General features: G+C 38.6%; 1 protein-coding gene across 1 annotated transcript in view; it reads left to right on the forward strand.

The window, feature by feature from the left end:
- Positions 1-18,606: 18,606 nt before the first annotated feature.
- The window catches only part of THBS4 (thrombospondin 4), a 44,198-nt gene continuing 42,211 nt past the window's right edge, over positions 18,607-20,593 (forward strand). Inside the window, exon 1 of the mRNA XM_037801955.1 lies at positions 18,607-18,875. Coding sequence (XP_037657883.1) covers positions 18,788-18,875 — 88 coding nt within the window. The 5' untranslated portion in view covers positions 18,607-18,787. The remainder of the gene's footprint in view (positions 18,876-20,593) is intronic.

Below are 20,593 nucleotides of genomic sequence, written 5' to 3' on the forward strand. Positions count from 1 at the left end.
AGAGGAGAGAGAGCCAGTACCCTAATGAGATGTAATGGGAGGTATGAATCCATGTTCTGGAGCACATCCTATGCCTTTTGGAACATTTCTCCCTTTGGTAAGGAACCTCCTGGCAACAATGGGTTTCAGTGCAACAACATTATCCTTATCATTGATAAAATGATAGCTGTTTGTTGACACTCATGGAGAAGGCCCTGGGGAGGGCAGGTGTCACAGAGATGGCTACCACACTGGCTCCCAAGGCAAGTGTTCCTTTTCATGGTGAAGGCACCAGAGACCAGAGTCAGAGCTTCAGTGTTAGAAAAGTGGAAACTCTTCTCTCATCAGTGCCTGAAGGAGGCTGAAGAATAATAAGCAGAATGTCAGGGTTGTCATTAAAAGGCAAGGTGTCTTTTACGAGGTAGACATTAGCATTAGCCTGGCAAGTACATTCTTAGACAAGCTGTCAGGTAACCAATTTGGCAGAAAGTTGCTTGGCAAGCAACATGGATGATATTTAATGGGGTCAGCCTATAATGATTTGATGCACCCATTTCCACTATGGGTCTCTAATGGCCTCTTGGCCGAGACAACCTTTCTCTTGACAGTGCTCAATGTCCACTCAATGCCAACTTTTGCCTCACTGATTCTATTCCCACTCCACCTGTCTCCAAACTTCAATTGCTGGCCAATTCTCTTTCTAACTGACATGATATTTCTTTAACTGTGTTAGTGTCACTAATCAGCACAGATTAAACTCAAGTTTCTGTACTCTATAAGATGTGGTTGTTACATACCTGTGCTGATCCATTTCGTCCGCTCAGTTCCCTCAGGGCTATGTCCTTTCATAGTCTAATTCTTGAGGTAACCCCATTTTTTTGCCCTCTTCCCATGCAGAACACTGTATTCTTAAAATATAATTTGTTCTATTTCATTTCATTTTTATTTTCTGTGTTCTTTGGGATGCCTTTACCATTTTTGCAGTGGATTTGCTCTGAGAAAGGATGTTATTTTTAAATAAACTGAATCAAATGAGATGGAATCTTACGATAGATTCAACTTCCATAATCAACTTCATAATATCAAAGAAGGGCAGATATTTCCCCCATGATAATTTCTATTTGAGAGACAAAACTGTGCATAAATGGTGAAATGAAAAATATACATATATTATTGTGCTTCGAATTACTACTGGCCCTAAAAGTGGGACAGTAAAGCATTGATAATGTGAGGTAATATGTTTTCATTTCTCCTTTACAAAATAGATTTTGCTTATCTTATTAGTGGTTTGCACCACAAGCAGCTACTAAATATTACTTACAAGACAAACTGCTTATAATTACAACTTTGGACAAAATGATTCAATTAAGGTGGATTAATCCATGCAACACTCCCTGTGATTCCACCAATTAAGAGACTAAAGAGCAAGTGAAATTATTGCCACTTCTCAGATTTCAATATCCTATTTTGCTTAAATAATTATATGTATTTATTAAGTCATCCACTATGTATTTATTTATTCCTACCTACTTTATTCCACATGCAATATGACAAATGACAAGAACACAAGATAAAGATCAGGATCAAGAAAAATAAATATTAAACAGTCAAGATGAGAGGGAGGAGTTAGAAAGATATACAGGGGAGTATTTCCTATATAATTTTTAAAGTGGAGGCCAATGTCAATGTTTGGCCTGGGCTTTCTGGTGACAAAAGCAAAAATGGAAATATAACTAGATATATAATTACCAATTATCCATAACAAAAACCGGTCAAAATAAGCAAAGCTTTTTCCTGGCACTTGGATCTGAAAGAAATTTCTCACTTATTTATTTATACAGGTATACCTTGTTTTATTGTGCTTTGCTTTATTGTTTTATTGTGCTTTGCTTTATTGTGCTTCACAGATGTTGCATTTTTTACAAATTGAAGGTTTGTGGCATGTGTTGAGCAAGTCTGTTGGTGCAATTTTTCCAACAGCATGTTTTCACTTTGTGTTCTCTGGTCATATTTTATTTAAGGTATGTACATTGATTTTTAGACATAATGCTATTCCACACTTAAAAGACTAAAGTATAAGGTAAACATAACTTTTGTGTGCACTGGGAAACCAAAAAATTCATGTGATTTGCTTTATTGCAATATTAGCTTTATTGCAGTAGTCTGGAACAGAACCCACGATACTGCCGAGGTATGTCTGTATAAGAAAAATTACGTGATATGGATGACACAACCCCATCAATAGAGTTGGGCAACATGCAAAACAACAAAATTTTGTAGTTTTTGAGGGATTTTGTTGTTGTTGTTGTTCCAATTCTTCCCTTTACTAGTTTCTGAGGAATACTTCTTTTGTCTATTCTTCCAGAGGTTACCTTATATTTTTTAATACATTAAATAAAGTCTAATTGTAATCAATATTTTTAAGTAATTATGAACAATACAAGGACATTATAATACTATATCAAATTTTTCCCTTCCCATTTATTTGTCACTTTGGTCAAACAGTTTAGTTCTATCTTCCTTTTTAATTCTACAAATTGGCATTATTGTTATTGCTGTTTTAAATCATAAATGTCTGTTTAAACGTATCTATTTATGAATGTCTTTGCTCACCATTTCTTCTTGCATTTTAGACTTTCAATTTGGGTTCCTTTTTCTTTGAGCTTGAAGCATATCCTTTACATTTTCCTTTTGTGAGGATCTGCTGGTGTATAATCAGTTTTGTTTGTGTAAACATGTCTTTATTTTATCCTCATTCATAATAGATTTTTTTTAACTAATTATAGATTTTTGAGTTGACATTCAGCACATTGAAGATGATATTCCTCTGTCTTCTGAGAGTCTGCTGTCATTCTAGTTGTTATTCTTTTGAGGTTATTTTTCTTTTTTCTTTGGCTGATTTTAAGATCCTCTCTTTGCCTTTGGTGTTCTGCATTTTCACTATGATAGGCCTAAGGATGACTTTCTTTTTATTTATCCTACTTCGGATTTGTTAGAATTCTGTGGTTTGGTGTCTTTCAACAGTTCTGAAAAATTCTCAGCCATTATTTCTTTGAATATTGCCTTTTCTCCTTCTGGAACTCATTAGACATATGGAATTTCTCACTATTCTTATCTCTTAACTCTCATATACTTTTTAAAAATTTCACTGTCTCTTTGCTATATTCTGTACAATTTCTTCCAATTTATCTTCCACCTCACTATTTCTTAATTTTGCCCAATCTACTATTTAACTCATACATTGAATTTTTTAATTCAATTTTATATTTTCAATTTCTAGAAGTTCTACTTCAAGCATACATGTTTTTAAACATAAGTTTTCTTTCTTGTCCTTATTTTCAGATCTTTGTTTTATTTCTTGAAGCATATTAAATATATTTATTGTATAATTTGTTTCTAATCATTCTATTACTTAAAGTCTGTGAATATGATTCTGCTTCTGTTGTTTCTGCTGCTTTCACTTATGGTGCTTTGTTTCCTTACATATTTGTAAAGTTTTTTATTATGAGCTCATATTCTTTGAGAGCTGGGTTAAAGATGATGTCTGCCAGAGAGGAATTTCTTTGATTCAGTGCCTGGGAGTACCACCCATTCTCTAGTTGATATTTTTCACAACATATGGTAGTGTGAATTTGGATTCACAAACCACAAGAAGCAACATCACCTGTGAAGTATTCTTGTCAAAAATATTTAACCCAAATCTAATCCAAGAAATAATCAGTTGAATCCAGATTGTGGAACTTTATACATGACAATTGGCCTTAATTTTCAGAAAAAGTCACTGTCATTAAAAAAGAAAAAAAAAAAACAAAAAAAAAACCAGCAGGGGACTGTTCTAAATTAAAAGAAACTGAAGAGACAGAACAACCAAGGGCAATTCATACACTTGATTGACTTCAGGGTTTGTTTGTTTGTTTGTTTGTTTAAGTCACAAGACATTTGGGATACAATTTTAAAAATCTGAATTTGGACCATATACTATATGACGTTATGGAATTATCATTAATTTTAGGAGGATAGCCATATTCTAGGAGACACCTGATGAAATATTTAAGGGTAATGTGCCCTGGTTTGTAAATTATTTTCAATTGGGTCAGACTCACAAAACACACACATTCATACACACGTACATATACAGAGAGAGAGAGAAAAAAGTTGGTAATTACAAGAACTGCTCCTTGTACTTTTCTTTCAACTTTTCTATAGATTTTTAAATGTTCAGATTTTTTAAAACTGAAGAAAAAGTCGGATAAAAAAACCATATAGTTACAAATTTTCAGGGGAAGATTTTCTCGCCTATACTACAGCCAAAATCAAGAGCAAAGTTTCCTTGCTCTTCTCCTCTGAGCAGAGAATTTGTTTCTAAGCTACCTGTACTTGAGGGTGTAACCCCTTTCAGCTTTCTATGGGGTTTCTTATTAGACTCTCCACCTTAGAAGGGCCTTTATTAGCACAGGAAGCTGTGAAAACAAAACTTGAAGATTCCAGGTTTTATCCAATAGGCTCAGGGCAAAAGCTGGCTTTGGTGCTTACTTACTTTCTAGGACTTATACTTTCACTTTGTTTTTTTGGTCCCAATGAATTTCCTACTTTCTTGCCAGTTCAGTAATTAATTTAACTTTAAAATATATATTCTACCCAAAATTTTTTGGTTGTTTCAGCTGGGAGAATCATTTAGAGTACATTGTCCTATTACCATACTAGAAACAGAAGTCTCAATGCAACAGCATTGTAATTGGAAGATCAAGTACTACTTTTTTTTTCTAACTCCTATATAGATTGAAATAGCAGCAACAACCACAAGCAACTCTGAAAAAAATATTCCTTACCATGTCACTGTAAATAAGCTTTTGGTCTTAAGACATAAATCCAGTATATTTACTTTTCAACTACCTGGTTGAAAATACAGTTACTTTCACCCACAAACAAAAAAAGCCAACCTTTTCCCCTAATTTATGATGCTCATTTATTCAAATCATGGTGAAGTCACAATTCTACATTCTGTAAAACAATGTGTAAGGGGAGTCAAGATCATGAAACAACACCTTCTCATTAAGTCATAAATACCTTTCATAACAACAGTGGAAATAGCATGTTGACAAGTGCAATAAATCCCTTTTTCACACTTTTAAAAAAATTTGCTTGGATTTTTTCATATAAGTAGCACAATACTAAAGCCAAAACTCTCACATTTTCTTTTTTATTGTGGAAAGTTTGGATCAGAGATGCCCTGGACCCAGGCTTCTCTATAAGGGTGTCACACTTCTTTGCCTTAAGTATCTCTTTAAGATCCAGGCTAAGTTTTCTCCTGGATAGCTGAGTAGGTGCCATCAACTTCCTCAGTTGTGAAAACACTAGCCCTAATTGATGAATAGGAAATTTTATTAAAGAAAGATAAAGAAAGAAAATAAAAAGAAACAAACTATTCTCTAATGAGCAAATCTCAGGAGCATAGCATTTCATAATGCATCACTGTCCCTGATTATCCTAGAATAATTATTCATCAGGGTCGACTACAGGTTGTGAGTGGAGGATATTTTTATCCCAGGTCCATCCTTGGCATAAACCAGCCCACAAAATTCCCTATTTTTCTAATCTGTATTTTGGCCCATTTATCTAGTTTCACCTGCATACATATAGAGTTACCAAGAAGTGAGGCTCCAATGTCCCCTTTGTTTGGAGGTCAGCTTTAGCTGTAGGTTATAAAGACTGGCAAAAGCATTAGTTCTGTAGGTAGGGGAAGTAACATTTCCTCTAAGTCTGATGTCCTTCCTCTCTTCTTAAAAGAAAGTTGGTTTCTCCTTACCTAAGAGAACACTCTCTAACTGTTCAAAGATGGTCAAGGCATCCAACTGTTTGTGCATTTCCTCTCATTTAGGCTCTGGAAAATAATACAAATGAAAATACTTGAATCCCACCAAAAAATAAGAATGATACTAATAATAATGAAAAACTAACATCTACTGAGAATTTACTATGTGTCTGGGACTAGGTTAAATGTGTTCTGTTCATTCTCTTGCCTTACAAGTATCATCAGGCAACATTAGCACCTCCATCTTATGAATAAGTAGTCTATTCTAAGGAACAGGGCCATCAAATGCCTTCCCAAAGTCACACAGTGATGGAGCCAGGGTCAAAGCCAGGCAGTCTAGCTGCAGAGTCTGCTGCACTGCATACAGTATACCACTCCTGCTTGTTTTCACCGGCCCTTCTCAGAAACATTTCAAATTCGCATTTTCTGGGAGTCTACCTTCAGATCTTTGAAGTCAGAGCTCCAACCTAGTATTAAAAATAACAACCAATGTTTAATGAGAGCCACAGTATGCCAGGCAGCATCCTGAGAGTTCTAGGCCACACGGCAATGTTTCAGATTTTGCGGGTTGTGTGGTCTGTCACCACTACTCAATTCTACCAGTGTACCACAAAATCAGCCATAGACAATGTGTGAATAAATGAGCAGGCTGTTCTTCAGTAAAACTCTTTTGATAGAACTTGAAATTTGAATTTCACATATCAAAAATATTACTCTTCACTATAGAATGGTGCAGCTGGTGTGGAAATTAGTCAGCAGTTCCTCGGAAACTTGAAAATAGAATTAGTATATGACCCAGAAATCCTACTTCTTGGTATATACCCAAAAGAATTGGAAGCAAGGACTTGAACAGATATTTGTACACTGATGTTTATAGGGGCATTATTCACAATTGCCAAAAGATGGAAGCAACCCAAGTGTCCATCAACAGATGAGTGGGAAAACAAAATGTGGTATATTCACACAATGGAATATTATTCGGTCATAAGAAGGAATGAAGTTCTGATGCATGATGAGATAGCATGGATGAACTTGAAGACATCATACTGAGTTAAATAAGCCAGAACAAAAGAACAAATATTGTATGATCTCAGTTATATGAAATACCTATAAGAAGCAAATTTCATAAGGACTGACAGGTGACTACAGGTTACCAGAGGATGGGGTGGGGTGTAGGGTAGGGCAAGAGGAGGGAGTTATAGCTTAATGGGTAAAGAGTTTCTGTCTGAGATGATAAAAAAGTAGGGGTAATGGATGTCAGTGATGGTAGAACAATACTGTGAATGTAATATTGCTGGATTGTACACTTGAAAATGGTTAAAATGGGAAATTTTGAGTTGTACATTTGTTGCTACAATAAAAAGTTTTAAAACAAAAAAAAAAGGAATATTACCCTACTTTTTCCCCCAACTTTTCAAATGTAAAAACCATTCTTAGCTTGCCAACCCTACAAAAACAGGCAGAAGGCCAGATGTGGCCCAAGGGCCCTAGTTCTCCAATCCCTGGTCTAGGACTCTTTTGATGTCAAGACAATTCTTCACTTCAATCCCATTGAATTGAAGCCATTTTCCATCTTTCTGCCCCTCCAATTTTCCCTAAGTCTTTTAATTTTTTCCCACACCTTACTCCCACTCTGATTTACTGGTACACCACTTCTCTCTAGTCTCATACATTTGTTTTCTTGCTCTATAAACTTCACAAGAGCACAAGGACCATTTGTCAAAGACCCACTTGCAAACATCCAGCACTGGAGTGGACAGTAACACAGTGGAAGACACCGAGCCTATGGCTGGCCATGATGACAGTGGGTTATCCATTCTCTTCTCCGTCTTTCTTCCTGGTAGGGCCCACCTCCCACAATAGAGGCTGAAAATGCCGCATCATCACTCTCCCAGCCTTCATGGAGACAAGATATGGCTATGTATGTAACCTAATCCTGGACAATATGACTGAGGAGAAGTCTTCTGAAGTGCTTCTGGGAAAGATTTTCCTCCCTGAAAACAAAGAAAGGATAGATATATTATCAGAAATTCCACCCTCTCCATGCTTCCTGCTTTTTAGGTAATGTCACATAAAGATATGATGTTTTGGGGTGCAGCAGCCATCTTGCAATCATAAAGAAAGGCCAGAAGCTGATCCAGAGCCATCACATTGTTAAGTCACTGAATCACCCATACAACTCTCTCCTGGGCTTCCTATAATATACAAGTTCGCAGGATGGGAATTCTGTTGCTGTCTGTTATATAGACAGTCTTCATCTTGCAAAGCTTATATTGTAACAGGTGCGATGCAACACACAAAATGAAAAACCATTATGAGAAAACATAAAATATCAAACTTCATAGACCAGCCACCACTTTCGGTGACCCTTGACTGAGAAAAAGCACATATCAACTACTACCCTCCCCAGCAGCTTTTGTCCAGCTACATTAAAATGTGTCCATGGATCTCCTATACAGCCACTGCCTTATCTCCACCTTCCACTTTACAGTCAAGCTTCTGACAGTTATCTACCCTTACTTACTATCTCTACTTCCTGTTCTATCATCTTCACTCCTTATATGGTATACTCTGTCTTTCTGTCACCCACACTACTCCATCAAACTGCTTTCAATGACTTCTGTGTTGATAAACCCAAGAACAGTTTTAAGTCCTTATCTTGCATGACCTTTCCACAGTATTTGATACTATTCACCATGCTTCCCAGACACAAAACTTTCCAAATTTTCCTCCACATCTTACAGTTTTTATTTCTGGCTTCTCCACTGGTCTCCTAATGTTGGTATTCCTCGGCATTCTGCACTAAGCCCTCGTTTCTTTTTTTGCACACTCTTTTTGGGTAGTCTCAGCTATATTACGGCTTTAGTTGCTACTTATAAATGAATGATTCCCACACTTATAAACCTTTCTCCAGACCCAGGAAACTAAATGCCTAATGGACAGCTCCTTTTGAATGTCTTGAAGGCCCCTCAAAATCAACATGGTGAAGCCAAGTCATCATCTCCTCCCTGTATCTTATTGAATGGCACTACAATCTTCCATGTTTCCCAGGTCAGAACCCCAAACAGGCATTGTCTTAGGATCTCCTTCCATGGTCATGCACATAACCTGTATCCTCTCAGCTTGCAGTGCTTTTCCCTTATTTTGTCACCTGGAGAATGCTTCCTCATCCTTCATGACCCAAATGGAAACCTATCTCTTCCGGAAAACCTTTCCAATTCTCTCTAGCTCCAAATTTCTATCTCCTCAGAGCTTCCTCATTTCTTAGGACACACCTTTATTATAGCATTTATCATTTTGTTTATATATCAGTTTGTCTGAATAGACTGTGAGCTGGAGAACATGAACTATGTTTCTTTCATCTTTGTATGTTCACTGCCTAACACAGTTCTGGGCAAACAGAAGACGGTCAGTAAATATTTGCTAAGTGAAAAATCACATAGTAATTATTTGTTAGATAAATGATTAAATAAATAAGAAGAAACTCTAATCAAGATTTCATTCCCTAGAAGATTGTAGGAAGATGGTGGAGCAGGAAGCCTCAGAAACCAGTCCCTCTACCAATACAACTATTGAACTAGCAAGAACTGTCCAAATCAACTATTTGGAAACTCTGGTGTCAAGTGGAACACTGTGCAGTATGCAAAAAAGAGTGGGAGGAAGAAGCTGGAAAATTGTGGTACATACCAGAGAATTTTACCCTCTCTGAAGCAGCTGCCATTCCCTATCTCCTAGCCTCATAGCCAGCAGCAGTGGGGACTGCAGTTCAGGCTCCTATGCATCTTGCTGGTGCCAGAGTGGGACATAAAGATCTGGTCATTCAATATTGTGCTGCTGCAGAAAGAAATGAAGTCATGAGGCACACAATGAGGTGAGTGAATTGAGAACATTATGTTGAGTGAAATAAGCCAAAAACAAAAGGACAAATATTGTATATTCTCACTAATATAAACTAACTATAATGAGCAAACACTGAGAATTAAATTCGAGAGCATAAGTTATCAGGAGATAGAAAGTGGGCAGAGATTGGGCAATCAATGATGAAGGGGTATAGAATGCTCAATAAGGCTCATTGTAAAGGTTCCTAGGTTGTAAGCTCTTATCAGCAGTCACATCTATTTCTGAGTTTTAATTGTTATCTCTAAATTCTGAGATGCTGTACTCTTTGTGTACAACCCAATATTTCCCTGGAACTTTGGGTATCTGTGTGACACCTGAGACTCAGAGTTAGAGTTCTGCAGCTACGAAAGTCAGCACTACTCCATACAGCAACTGTTAAAGAAGCTGAAAGAGATCAGACTTCAACTAGAGATATGAATGAAGCAGATCTGGTTAGGACTAAGGTAAACCAGAATACAGGGTAAAGGATGATATTGTCTGTATTTTAAAACTGGGGTGCAGGTATGTCAGTGCCAATACACTGGGTAGAAGTCTGAGAGACTGAGCTGGGGAATTTGTCTTGGGCTTGCCCTACCAGAGTTTGTTCAGAAGGCAGAGAAGTGACTTGAAGACAGCTGGGACAGTGAAAGAAACAATTAAGTCAAAGTGGCATTGGTCAGAGGACAATTTACATTAAGTCACTCAAGAAAGCACCCAGTACTAGGTGAAAGTCTATTATAAAAGTAGTGAGAGGACCTTCATTTGAACTCCGGTAAACTATAAATGGGGGAATTCCTAAGGCCACTAGCAAGCACAAGCCAAGGAAAAGAAGAAGGCTCTGAGACTCCATGCAGGCTTAAAGAAGACAGAGTGGATGCTGCATTTTGCATTTGCCTTGGGCTGACTTTCTTGATAGGAGAACTAAGCTCTGAAGGAGACCACAACCAAAGCAGAGCCAATTTGCAAAGACAGTGAAAGGTGAGTTTTGCTCTGGTTTGTTTTGATTACCTCCTGGTATTCAAGGAAATCAATGTCATATCCCTAGCTGAACAGAAACTCAAGGAACAGAGAGCGCAAGGATTAAATCCCAGAATCAACACTTTAAAAATTAAAATGTCCAGTGTGCAAAAAAAGAATACAGGCCAAAAAAGAAACAGAAAATGTTAGCCAATGAAAACTAATAGGATAAAATTCCAGAAACCATCAACAAAGAGGACCAGACTTTGGATATGCTGGGGGAAGATTTTTTTAAAAAATGATCCTCAATATGCTCAAGGAGATAAAGGAAAACATGGAGAAATAACTAAAGGATTATCAGGGAAAAAGTGAATGAACATTATGGGAATCTCTCTGGGATTCTCAATAGGAACCAAACAGAAATATTGGAAATGAAGAACACAATAACGGAAATGAAAAATTCCCTAGACAGTTTCAACAGCAGATTGGAGGTGGCAGAAGAAAGAATCAATGATCTGGAAGACAAGACATCTGAAATGATTCAGGCTGAGGACAGAAAGAAAAAAGAATGAACAGAGCCTAAGAGCCCTGTGGAGCACCATGAAACATAAATATATGCATTATGGGAGTTTCAGAAGGAGAAAAAGAGAAGGGGGCAAGATGAATATTAAAAGAAATAGTGGCAGAAAACTTCCCAAATTTAACAAAAGACATAAATATGCACATTCAAGAAGCTCAACAAACCTCAAACAGGATAAAACAAGAGAACCACATCCAGATACATAGTAACCAAATTGTTCACTGCCAGGGACAAGGATAAAGTTCTGAAAGCTGCAAGAGAAAAACAATGACTTATGTACAAGAGAATTGCAAGATGACTAAATGCCAATTTCTCATCAGAAATCTTGGAGACAAGAAGGGAAAGGTATGATACATTTAAGGTACCAAAAGAGAAAAACTGCCAGCCAGAAATTCTTTATCCAGTAGAACTGTCCTTCAAAAATGAGAGGACTTTTAAAATATTCACAGGTAAACAGAAACTGAGGGAGTTCATAACAAAAGACCTGCCCTACAAGATTATTAAAGGGAGTTCTGAATTATGTATGTGAATGTGGTTAAAAGAGGACATTTTAGGTCATAAATATGTTATTAGAATAAAAATTAAAAGGTAAAGCATAGGATTGTAAAACACAGTGAACGCTATTGTAAATGATAGACTATAGTTAATATTAGAATTATACAAATGTTCTTTCATTAATTGAAACAAATGCATCACACTAATGCAAGGCGTTAATAATAATGGGGGCCGTATTTTTACATAATTTTTCTGTAAACCTTCAACTTCTTTAGTTAAAAAGATTGTTTAAAAATGAGCAAAAGACTTGACTAGACATTTCCTGAAAGAATCTATACAAATGGCTAAAAGCACATGAAAACATGCTCAACATCATTAGCTATTAGAGAAATGCAAATCAAAACCACAATGAGATACCATTTCTCACCCACTAGAAAGGCTATTTTAAAAAATGGAAAATTACTAATGTTTGAGAGGATGTGGAGAAATAGGTACACTCATTCATTGTTGATAGGAATATAAAATGGTGCAGCTTCTGTGGAAAACATTTTGTCCATTTCTCATAAAGTTAAATGTAGACTTACCATATGACCTAGCAATCCCACTTTAAGATATATACCCAAAATAATTGAAAGAGATTAAAACAGATATTTGCATACTAATATTCATAGCAGCATTATTCACAATTGCCAAAAGATGGAAGCAACCCAAGTGTCCATCAACAGATGAAAGAACAAACAAAATGTGGCACATACATACAATGGGATATTATTCAGCTGTAAAAAGGAATGAAATTCTGATACATGCAACAACATGGATGAGCCTGGATGATATGTTGAGTAAAATAAACCAGACACAGAAGGACAAATATTCAGTGATCTCACTGATATGAAATAATTAGAATAAGTAAATTCACAGATTCAGAAACCAGAATATATGTTACCAGGGGCCAGGATGAGGGTAGCAAACGTGGAGTTAATGTTCAAATTGTACAGATTTCCATTTGGGCTAATGGAAAAGTTTCAGTAATGGATGGTGGTGATGGCAACACAACATCGTGAATGTAATTAAGAGCACTGAATTATAGAGTTGAATGTGGTTAAACGGGGAAATTTTCGGTTGCACTTAATTTATTAGAATAAATCTCTAAAAAAAGCCATAGGACTATTCAACACTAACAGTGAACTCTAATGCAAACCATGGACTATATATAGTTAATAGTGCAATTATAAAATGTTCTTTCATCAGCTGTAAAAAATGTACCACACTAATGCATGGTCTTAACAATAGGTGGCTTATTAGAACTCTGTATTTTATGCATGATTTTTTCTGTAAACCTTTAACTACTCTAATAGAAAATTTTAAACTAAAAATAAAATACATAAAATAAAAAGATTTCATGCCTGATAGGTAAATATTCTTTCTACCAAAACACTGTTGTCAATGATTAGATAGCAAAACCCACATAAATTTGAGAATTTACAGTTGAAAAGAATGATAGATATCTAGTCCAGCTCCTTTATGAGCAAGTTAACGATCATTTGTAATTAGCAGTACCAGTTTTCCTGTCCATGCTTAACTCCTAAAATCCTTCATGTGTTAGTTCTTTTAGTTAGGTTAAAAGTCCCATCAGGAATTTAAGTAATAGTATTCATTTGCTTGCAAGCCTTTTTTTTTTTTCATAGATGACCCTCAACACAACTCAAATCAAATTATCCAAATTCTAAACTCCTTATATCCAAATGGATATAATTTCAGTGTATTTTGCAAGTTTGCTTTATGTCCTATTATTTCATTGCACTCTGCAGGATATTTTCTTAACAAATACATTTAAACACCTAGCACTGAGTTTGGGATTTTCTTGCCGCTAAAGTCACTGTTATCATTAGACACCAAAAAACCACCATGCAGATGAAATAATGCATTGTTTAACACAGGAGAGCAATTAGTTTAAGAAATGCTAGTTGTCAGACTCTCCTGAACTTCAGGTTGGGTAGCCACAGGTATTAACAGTAATAAATGTCCTCATAATTGTATTTATTGCTAGTTTTCTAAGGAATTTTTACACATTATTTAGTAAACTACACAAAAGAAGCTTAATGAGAGTTTTCTTATAGAATGTACTTAAACCCTGAGTGAGATTGAAAATGAGTGATTTTACACATGTCTTTTCTTGCTTCATTAATCTTCAGAGCCTGATTGCGAAAGCAAAATATCTTTTAAATTCTGGGGAAAAAAAGTTTTTTTACTTTTAACTGCATACTAATCAAAAGTCCCCTGCTTCATTACTGGGCCCTTATTTGTGCTAAGTAGTTTCTGGAAGAGCTATTTTCCTGTCATTTAATCAAGCACCTTCCTTTGTTATTAACACAAAACTGAACAGTAGTCCAAAGTCTACATTTCCCAGGGCTGTGGAGTAAATACCATCAGACGTTAGGATGTAAACCATATTCCCTTTAAATCATCTTTTAAGAATTTTAGTAAGTACCTTCCATTTCTATTTCTTCCAAGAATTCAAGTGGAAAATTTGACATAGCTAATGATAACTTTATACATGTATCTATTAACAAATATATATACAACCCCTACTTAGTTGGGCTAAATAGCAGTGCATAAAATGAGCAACTTCTCCCATCTCCAAAAAGCAGCACTGTAGTCACCCCAAAGGAGCAGTCTGAACCCCTCCACATGCAAAATCTGTTATGGTTGTCAAGACTGACGATGCCACATAGGCATCAAGAGAATTTCAGAAAGTTTATTACTCACATAATGAGGCTTTCTAGAGAGAGCAGTGCAGGTTCCCAAAATTGCTTGAAAATGGCTTTAGAGAATGGGACCAGGAGAGTGGTTTGGGGGGGGGGGGTTAGGATAGTTAGGGGATGGGGCTGGGGTGAGGTTTCCCCACACACCAGGTAGGGTTTGCATAGTTTGAACTCCGTGTTGGCAACAAAGGAAGAAGCACTGCTGGGTTTCTTATCAGCGTGCCAGATGTAGGGCAGAAAGGAGAGGGAGTTGAGTGGCTTAAAAGGTGTCAGCAGTCAAACATCAAAAACGGAATTGTTCTAGTTTGCTAATGCTGCCAGAATGCAAAACAACAGAAATGGATTGGCTTTTATAAAATGGGGTTTATTTGGTTACACAGCTGCAGTCTTAAAGCCATAAAGTGTCTAAGGTAACACATCAATAATCAGGTACCTTCACTGGAGGATGGCCAACGGCATCCAGAAAACCTCTGTTAGCTGGGAAGGCTCGTGGATGGCGTCTGCTCTGGACTTCTGGTTTCAAAATGCCTTTCTCCCAGGGTGTTCCTCCCTAGGCTTCAGCTCCTCAAAAACGTCGCTGTTAGTTGCTCTTGGGGCGTTTGTTCTCTCTTAGCTTCTCCGGAGCAAAAGTCTGCTTTCAAAGGCCGTCTCCAAAATGTCTCTGTAAGCTGAAGCTCCTCTCTCAGCTCCTGTATATTCTTCAAAGTGTCCCTCTTGGCTGTAGCAAGCTTGCTCCTTCTGTCTGAGCTTTTATAGGGCTCCAGTAAACTAATCAAGGCCCACACTGACGGGGCGGGGCCACGCCTCCATGGAAATGATCTAATCAGAGTTATCACCTACAGTTGGGTGGGTCACATTTCCATGGAAACACTCAATCAAAGAATTACAATCTGATCAACACTAACACATCTGCCCACACAAGACTGCATCAAAGGTAATGGTGTTTTGAGGGACATAATACATCCAAACTGGCACAGGAATCATACTCTTAATTACACAGTTAGAAAAGATAGGAAACCCTAGTATAACACTTATCTATTGCTAAAGTAATATTGCATAACAAACAACCCCAAAACCTCAGTGGCACATAAAAATAAATTTTATTGCTCATATATCTAGAGTCAGCTACACAGCTTTGTTAATCTTGCCTGAGTGCGCTCAATTACCTAAGTCAGCTGATCTCAGCTGACTTTGCCAAGGGTGGCTGCAGTGACTTAGCTCTGCTCCATGTCTCTTCCTTTCCAACAGAATGGCACAGGCATGTTATCATGGTAAAGGCAGAGGTGCAAGAGGAAGCAAGCCCAGTCACACAAGCACTTGGTAAGCCTCTGCTCATGCCAGTTTTGCTAATATCCTATTGGCCACGCAAGTTACACAGCCAATTCCAGAGTCATAGTGAGAAGGCAAAGATGTGTACATAAAGGAATGAAGCACTGGGAACACTTTTGCCATCTACCATACCTATGAATGGATCAGTAGCATCACAACAATTCTTATCCTGGTTTATAGAAATAAGAGAAAGTCAATCAATAAACTATTCATTATTAAGTGCTAGGTACTGCATTTGCAATTGGAGTTACAAAAATAAATGACATAGTGTTAAGGAGCTTACAGTCTGATATTGGAAAATAAATTAATAAATTGTTTAGATGAATCCATTAAAATTCAGTGTGATAAGTGCAACAACAGATATTTTACTAAGAGGTAACACAGAAAGGAGACTGACTACCCCTGTAGCCTCCTTTACCATAGATTTCAATTTAATGAATTGAATTATTATCAAATTGCTACAACTGTGAGGACATGAAAAGCAAGCTTACTAACACTCCCCAATGGAGGGCTTCAAAAAAATGCAGGCTCTCTAGAAGCAAAACTAGCTGTAAGTTCTGTTCAGCTGGCAGCAAGTCATTTGATTCTTTTGTTGCTCCATTATACTTAGTAGCCTAGTTCAACCAAAATTTATTCTGTGCCTACACATGCAAGCTATTTTGCTAGGAACTGAAGATACTGATTACTGCCTCCAAATAACTTACAGTTTAGCACTGTTTACATGTATCAAGAAAACAGAAGCCATTCTAGGTATTTTAAATAGAGGGAATTTAACACAGGGAAATGATAACATAGGTGATAGAAGAACTGAGGTGCCAAAAATGGGAAAGTGAGTCAATCCAAATTTTAGAAACTACAGGAAACCACCTTCAACCCCATGGCTGGAGAGACAAGGGGTGCTAGGACAGAAGCTAGAACCATTGTGTGCCTGTCACAAAGAAGATGCCTTCATTTATATCAGAATGAGGAGTGGGAATACACTGGTTTCTACCTTCTTGTTGCTCTCCAGTCTTCTATTGGTTTTACCCAGATTGCTGGCAAGTGAGCAGAGGAAGGGTGAAGGTGGGATCTGAGAGGAAGTAGACAACAGCTGGCATGCTATACAACCTGTATTTGCATTAAAAGTCACACAACAAGCATCTACTAGGCTTGCTCAGTGATTCATTTAAAGAGTAGTCCTATTTTATGTCTCAGAGTAGGCTATGATGCAGTATTGTGTGCTAATTGTACCTTTTGATGTTTAGTTTCTTTTGTTCTCAATAGGCACCTAATTTCTCTTTCTTTAAGATCACCAGGAGATTCCTATGTGCCCAATTAGTTGAGAGCAGAGTGAATAGTGTTTTTTCAAAGAAACTCTTCAAAAGAGTTTCAAAGAAAATCTTAATCTGAAGGCCAATGTATATAAAGTATATAAAAGAAAAGTTGCTCTGCTTCAAGTAGAGGTTGGGAGCCTGGACCTTCCTCTAAACTCAGCCATTCCTGGAGAGACAGTTAGATTTCCAAGTCTATCCATCTCATTAATCGACATACAATGACCCATTCAAGTCACTGTAGTATTATGTGGCATTAACTAAAGCCTGAATTACACCTACATTAGCCACAAATAAGGCAGAGTTCTGAAAATAGCACATAAGTCTCCAGGTCGTTAACTATAAAATGGAATCATTATTGGTGGGCTGTTATCCCAGTAGTTCATAGAATAGTTTAGAAAGGAGACTGTGGATTAATCTCCTAGCATGTGGCAGGTAGAGTCATCAACTTTGAAACAAAATTCTCTGAAAAACAAAGATAGAGATAAAACACTTTGCTGGATCTTCTCCATTAGTTGACACTGTTTAGAAGGGAAATTTTTTTACCATTGTTCTTCAAATATTTTTTTCCTGTTAGTTAAACGAAATCATTTTTTAAGGCGCTTGTGTAGCACGAAGACTAATCACTCATGTTCCTTCCATATCTTTCAGGTCCTATCCCCAAACTTTTAAAAGTATCACACAGAAACTTTTGGGAGGGTGGGATAGGAGTGTGGGGGCAGGAAGGCAGATTGAAAAATACATTCTCCAGTAAGCACAAATCCACCGACCTATTTAAGTGGCTCTGTCCTGAGTGATTCCTGGAGACATGTTTTATTTCCATTAAAAACAAAACAAAACAAAACAAAACTTCAAACGTTCACTGTTCATGTCTCAAAACTGATAGGAAAAGTATCTAATATTTGAAGTGTTCAAGAAAAGCTCGAAGAAATAAAAGAAACCAATTTGGTTTCTTTGGGGCTCTCTGGACCACTTCAGCAGGAACAACGTTCCTGGAGAGCCTTCAGGTTCGTTGGGAAGGGAACTCAAGATGGGCGTTAAAAGCCTGTCCAAATGCTGTGTTTTTGTCTGTTTGTTTTTGTTTTGTTTTGTTTTACTAGACAACAAAAGGAGTATAAGTGTTTCGGTGGCTGACGGTGACCCAAGCAAGCGGGTCAGTCTCACTTTTCTTCCTCCCTTTCTCCTTTTTCTCCTCCCTCATCTCTACCCTGTTCTCCTGGGTGCCCCTGCAGGGTCCTGGCTGTCTCGCCACTGTCCTAGCCCCTCGCGCATCCGCCCTGGGTGTGCATCTGCGCCCACTCCAGGGCTCACTCGGGACCCACACCTACACCTTTCTCTCCGGCCGCCCCCACTCTTCCCGGCTAAGGGGGATCCCGGCCAAGGGGGCCGCCCCAGCGTCGGCCCTCCCCCGCCCCCGGGGGCCCGGCCGGACTTAAAGAGCCGGGCCGCGGCCGCCCAGCCCAGCCCAGACGCCCGCGCCTCCGCTCCGCGCCCGCCCGCCAGGCCGCGAGCGCCCCCGACCCCGACGGCAGCTGCGCACGCTGGGCGCACACCCCGCGCGCCCTTCACCTGCGCCGCCAAGGGAGTACCCGGACGCAGGAACAGCGCTCCGCCCGGGGACACCGAGGCAGGTTCGCCGCTGCCGTCGCCCGTGGGCGCCCCGCGGGGATCCAGGAGAGCCAGCATGTCGGCCCTGCGCGCAGCCGCGGTCCTCCTGCTGCACCTGGTCTTGCAGCCGTGGCTGGGGGCCGATGCCCAGGCCGCCCCCCAGGGTAAGTGGGCTCGGGCCAGGCGCCGGGGCGATGGGCACTGGGTCCCCCGCCCCACTTGGGCAGGTGGAAGGACCAGGTTGGCGCGCACTGGTTGGCCCCTGGCTCCTGGGACCTCGCTCAGCACCTCCGCTGTCCCATCAAAGCATATTGTGATTGGAAGAGATGATTGTAGCATTTTTTGAGATTCGATTATCCAGTGATGAGACCAATTCCCTAAACAACAGTTTTGGGGGGGGTGCAAAACTTGTTTTCAGTCTATGGAAAGACGTCGAGTTTACTTCAAAGCTCACCACCGGGCCCCAGACCTCTAAAACATCCTGTGTGGTGTAGGGTGATATCCCGGTTCTGCACGAAGACTGGTCTCTGTCCCCGGCAGCCCCCCACTCAGTTCTTGCCCCTAAATCCTTCGGACAGGGCGGGAGCGGGGTTCACCCAGAGAGGGACACCCCGAAGAGAGTCGCAGCACTATTGTTTGCTCTTCCACCTGCCGTTTTCTGCTTTGACTTTGCTTAGACCCCCAAAAGCAAACCCTCTTTCAGGAGATGGCTTAATCTCTTGATTCCTGAGATAAATAGAAGAAGGAAGGACCAGGAGAATGGTCTTTTTCTATGAAAAAGCACAAATTTGGTAAATAATTTGAAAAGACACCTGGATAATCCTCAAACCCTTTTGTGAGAAGGCGTGGAAATAACCTTCTTGCAGAAAGCTTTTACAGTTAAACAGAAATTTTTTTATAAAGGCCAAAAGGAAAAAGTGATTCAGCAAGAAAGAGTACTTAGGGCTTTAACTGGTTTATCCAGCGTGTGACCTTCATCTCTTTGAAATTGGTGCCCCAGTTGATTTATTACAGACTAAGCAAATAAAACTAGAAAAGGCATAAAACTCGGAGTAAAAAGTGTTCTTCATGACAAAGTGGAGGCTGTGTAAGGAAAGCCTGGGAGGGTCCTCTGAACTCCCCTCACCGCCCACTTCAGTAATCATACATTTAAATGTTGCATTTCCCCCACGAAATTATTCATCTTGATTTCAGAAGAGGCAGCCAAAATGGTGGTTTCAGGGGGCTCTTTGTTGCTAGCTTTTAGTTTAGGTTGAAATATTTGAAATGATGTGGTCTGTAGTATTCATTCACAGTGACTTGTGCTTCTAGGAAGGAAAAAAGGAAGCTTTTAACACATTTCAAAAATTTTCTTTCTACAGGTGATATTTGGCAGGTTTGAATTTATGGGTGTAATTGTTTGTGTTATATAAATTCTCAACATTTGAACACACAGTTTCATGATGTCCCTTATGTATGGATTCCTGTTTTTCCTTAGAACTACCTGGCTGTTTCATGAAGATTTGAACTCAGGCTATACAAACCTAAATTACCTGGTTAATTTAGTTGCTGTAGATGATCTGATTAAGTCAATTCTCTGATAGGTTCTTTTACTGAGTTACCTAGTTTGCAATTAGCAGCTCAACTGGATAGTTTGCTTATCTCCTTTTTCCTCTGAGTTGCACAGCTAGAATCTTAAATTAGTATGCATTTGTTTTACATACCATAGTAGGTGGGCTCATTCGTAGCAGTAATTTCACCTCTAGCGCTAGAAGTTTGTGCTTAGATCCTGGCACTATCACTAAAATGTAATTACATTAATAGAAAATCGTAGTGTCTCATTTCCTTTTCAAAATGCTCTCCAAACTCATTACTAACTAATCCGAATTCAGTCTCCTGAGAG

Source organism: Choloepus didactylus, chromosome 13, assembly GCF_015220235.1.
Source record: "Choloepus didactylus isolate mChoDid1 chromosome 13, mChoDid1.pri, whole genome shotgun sequence".
NCBI lineage: Eukaryota > Metazoa > Chordata > Mammalia > Pilosa > Megalonychidae > Choloepus > Choloepus didactylus.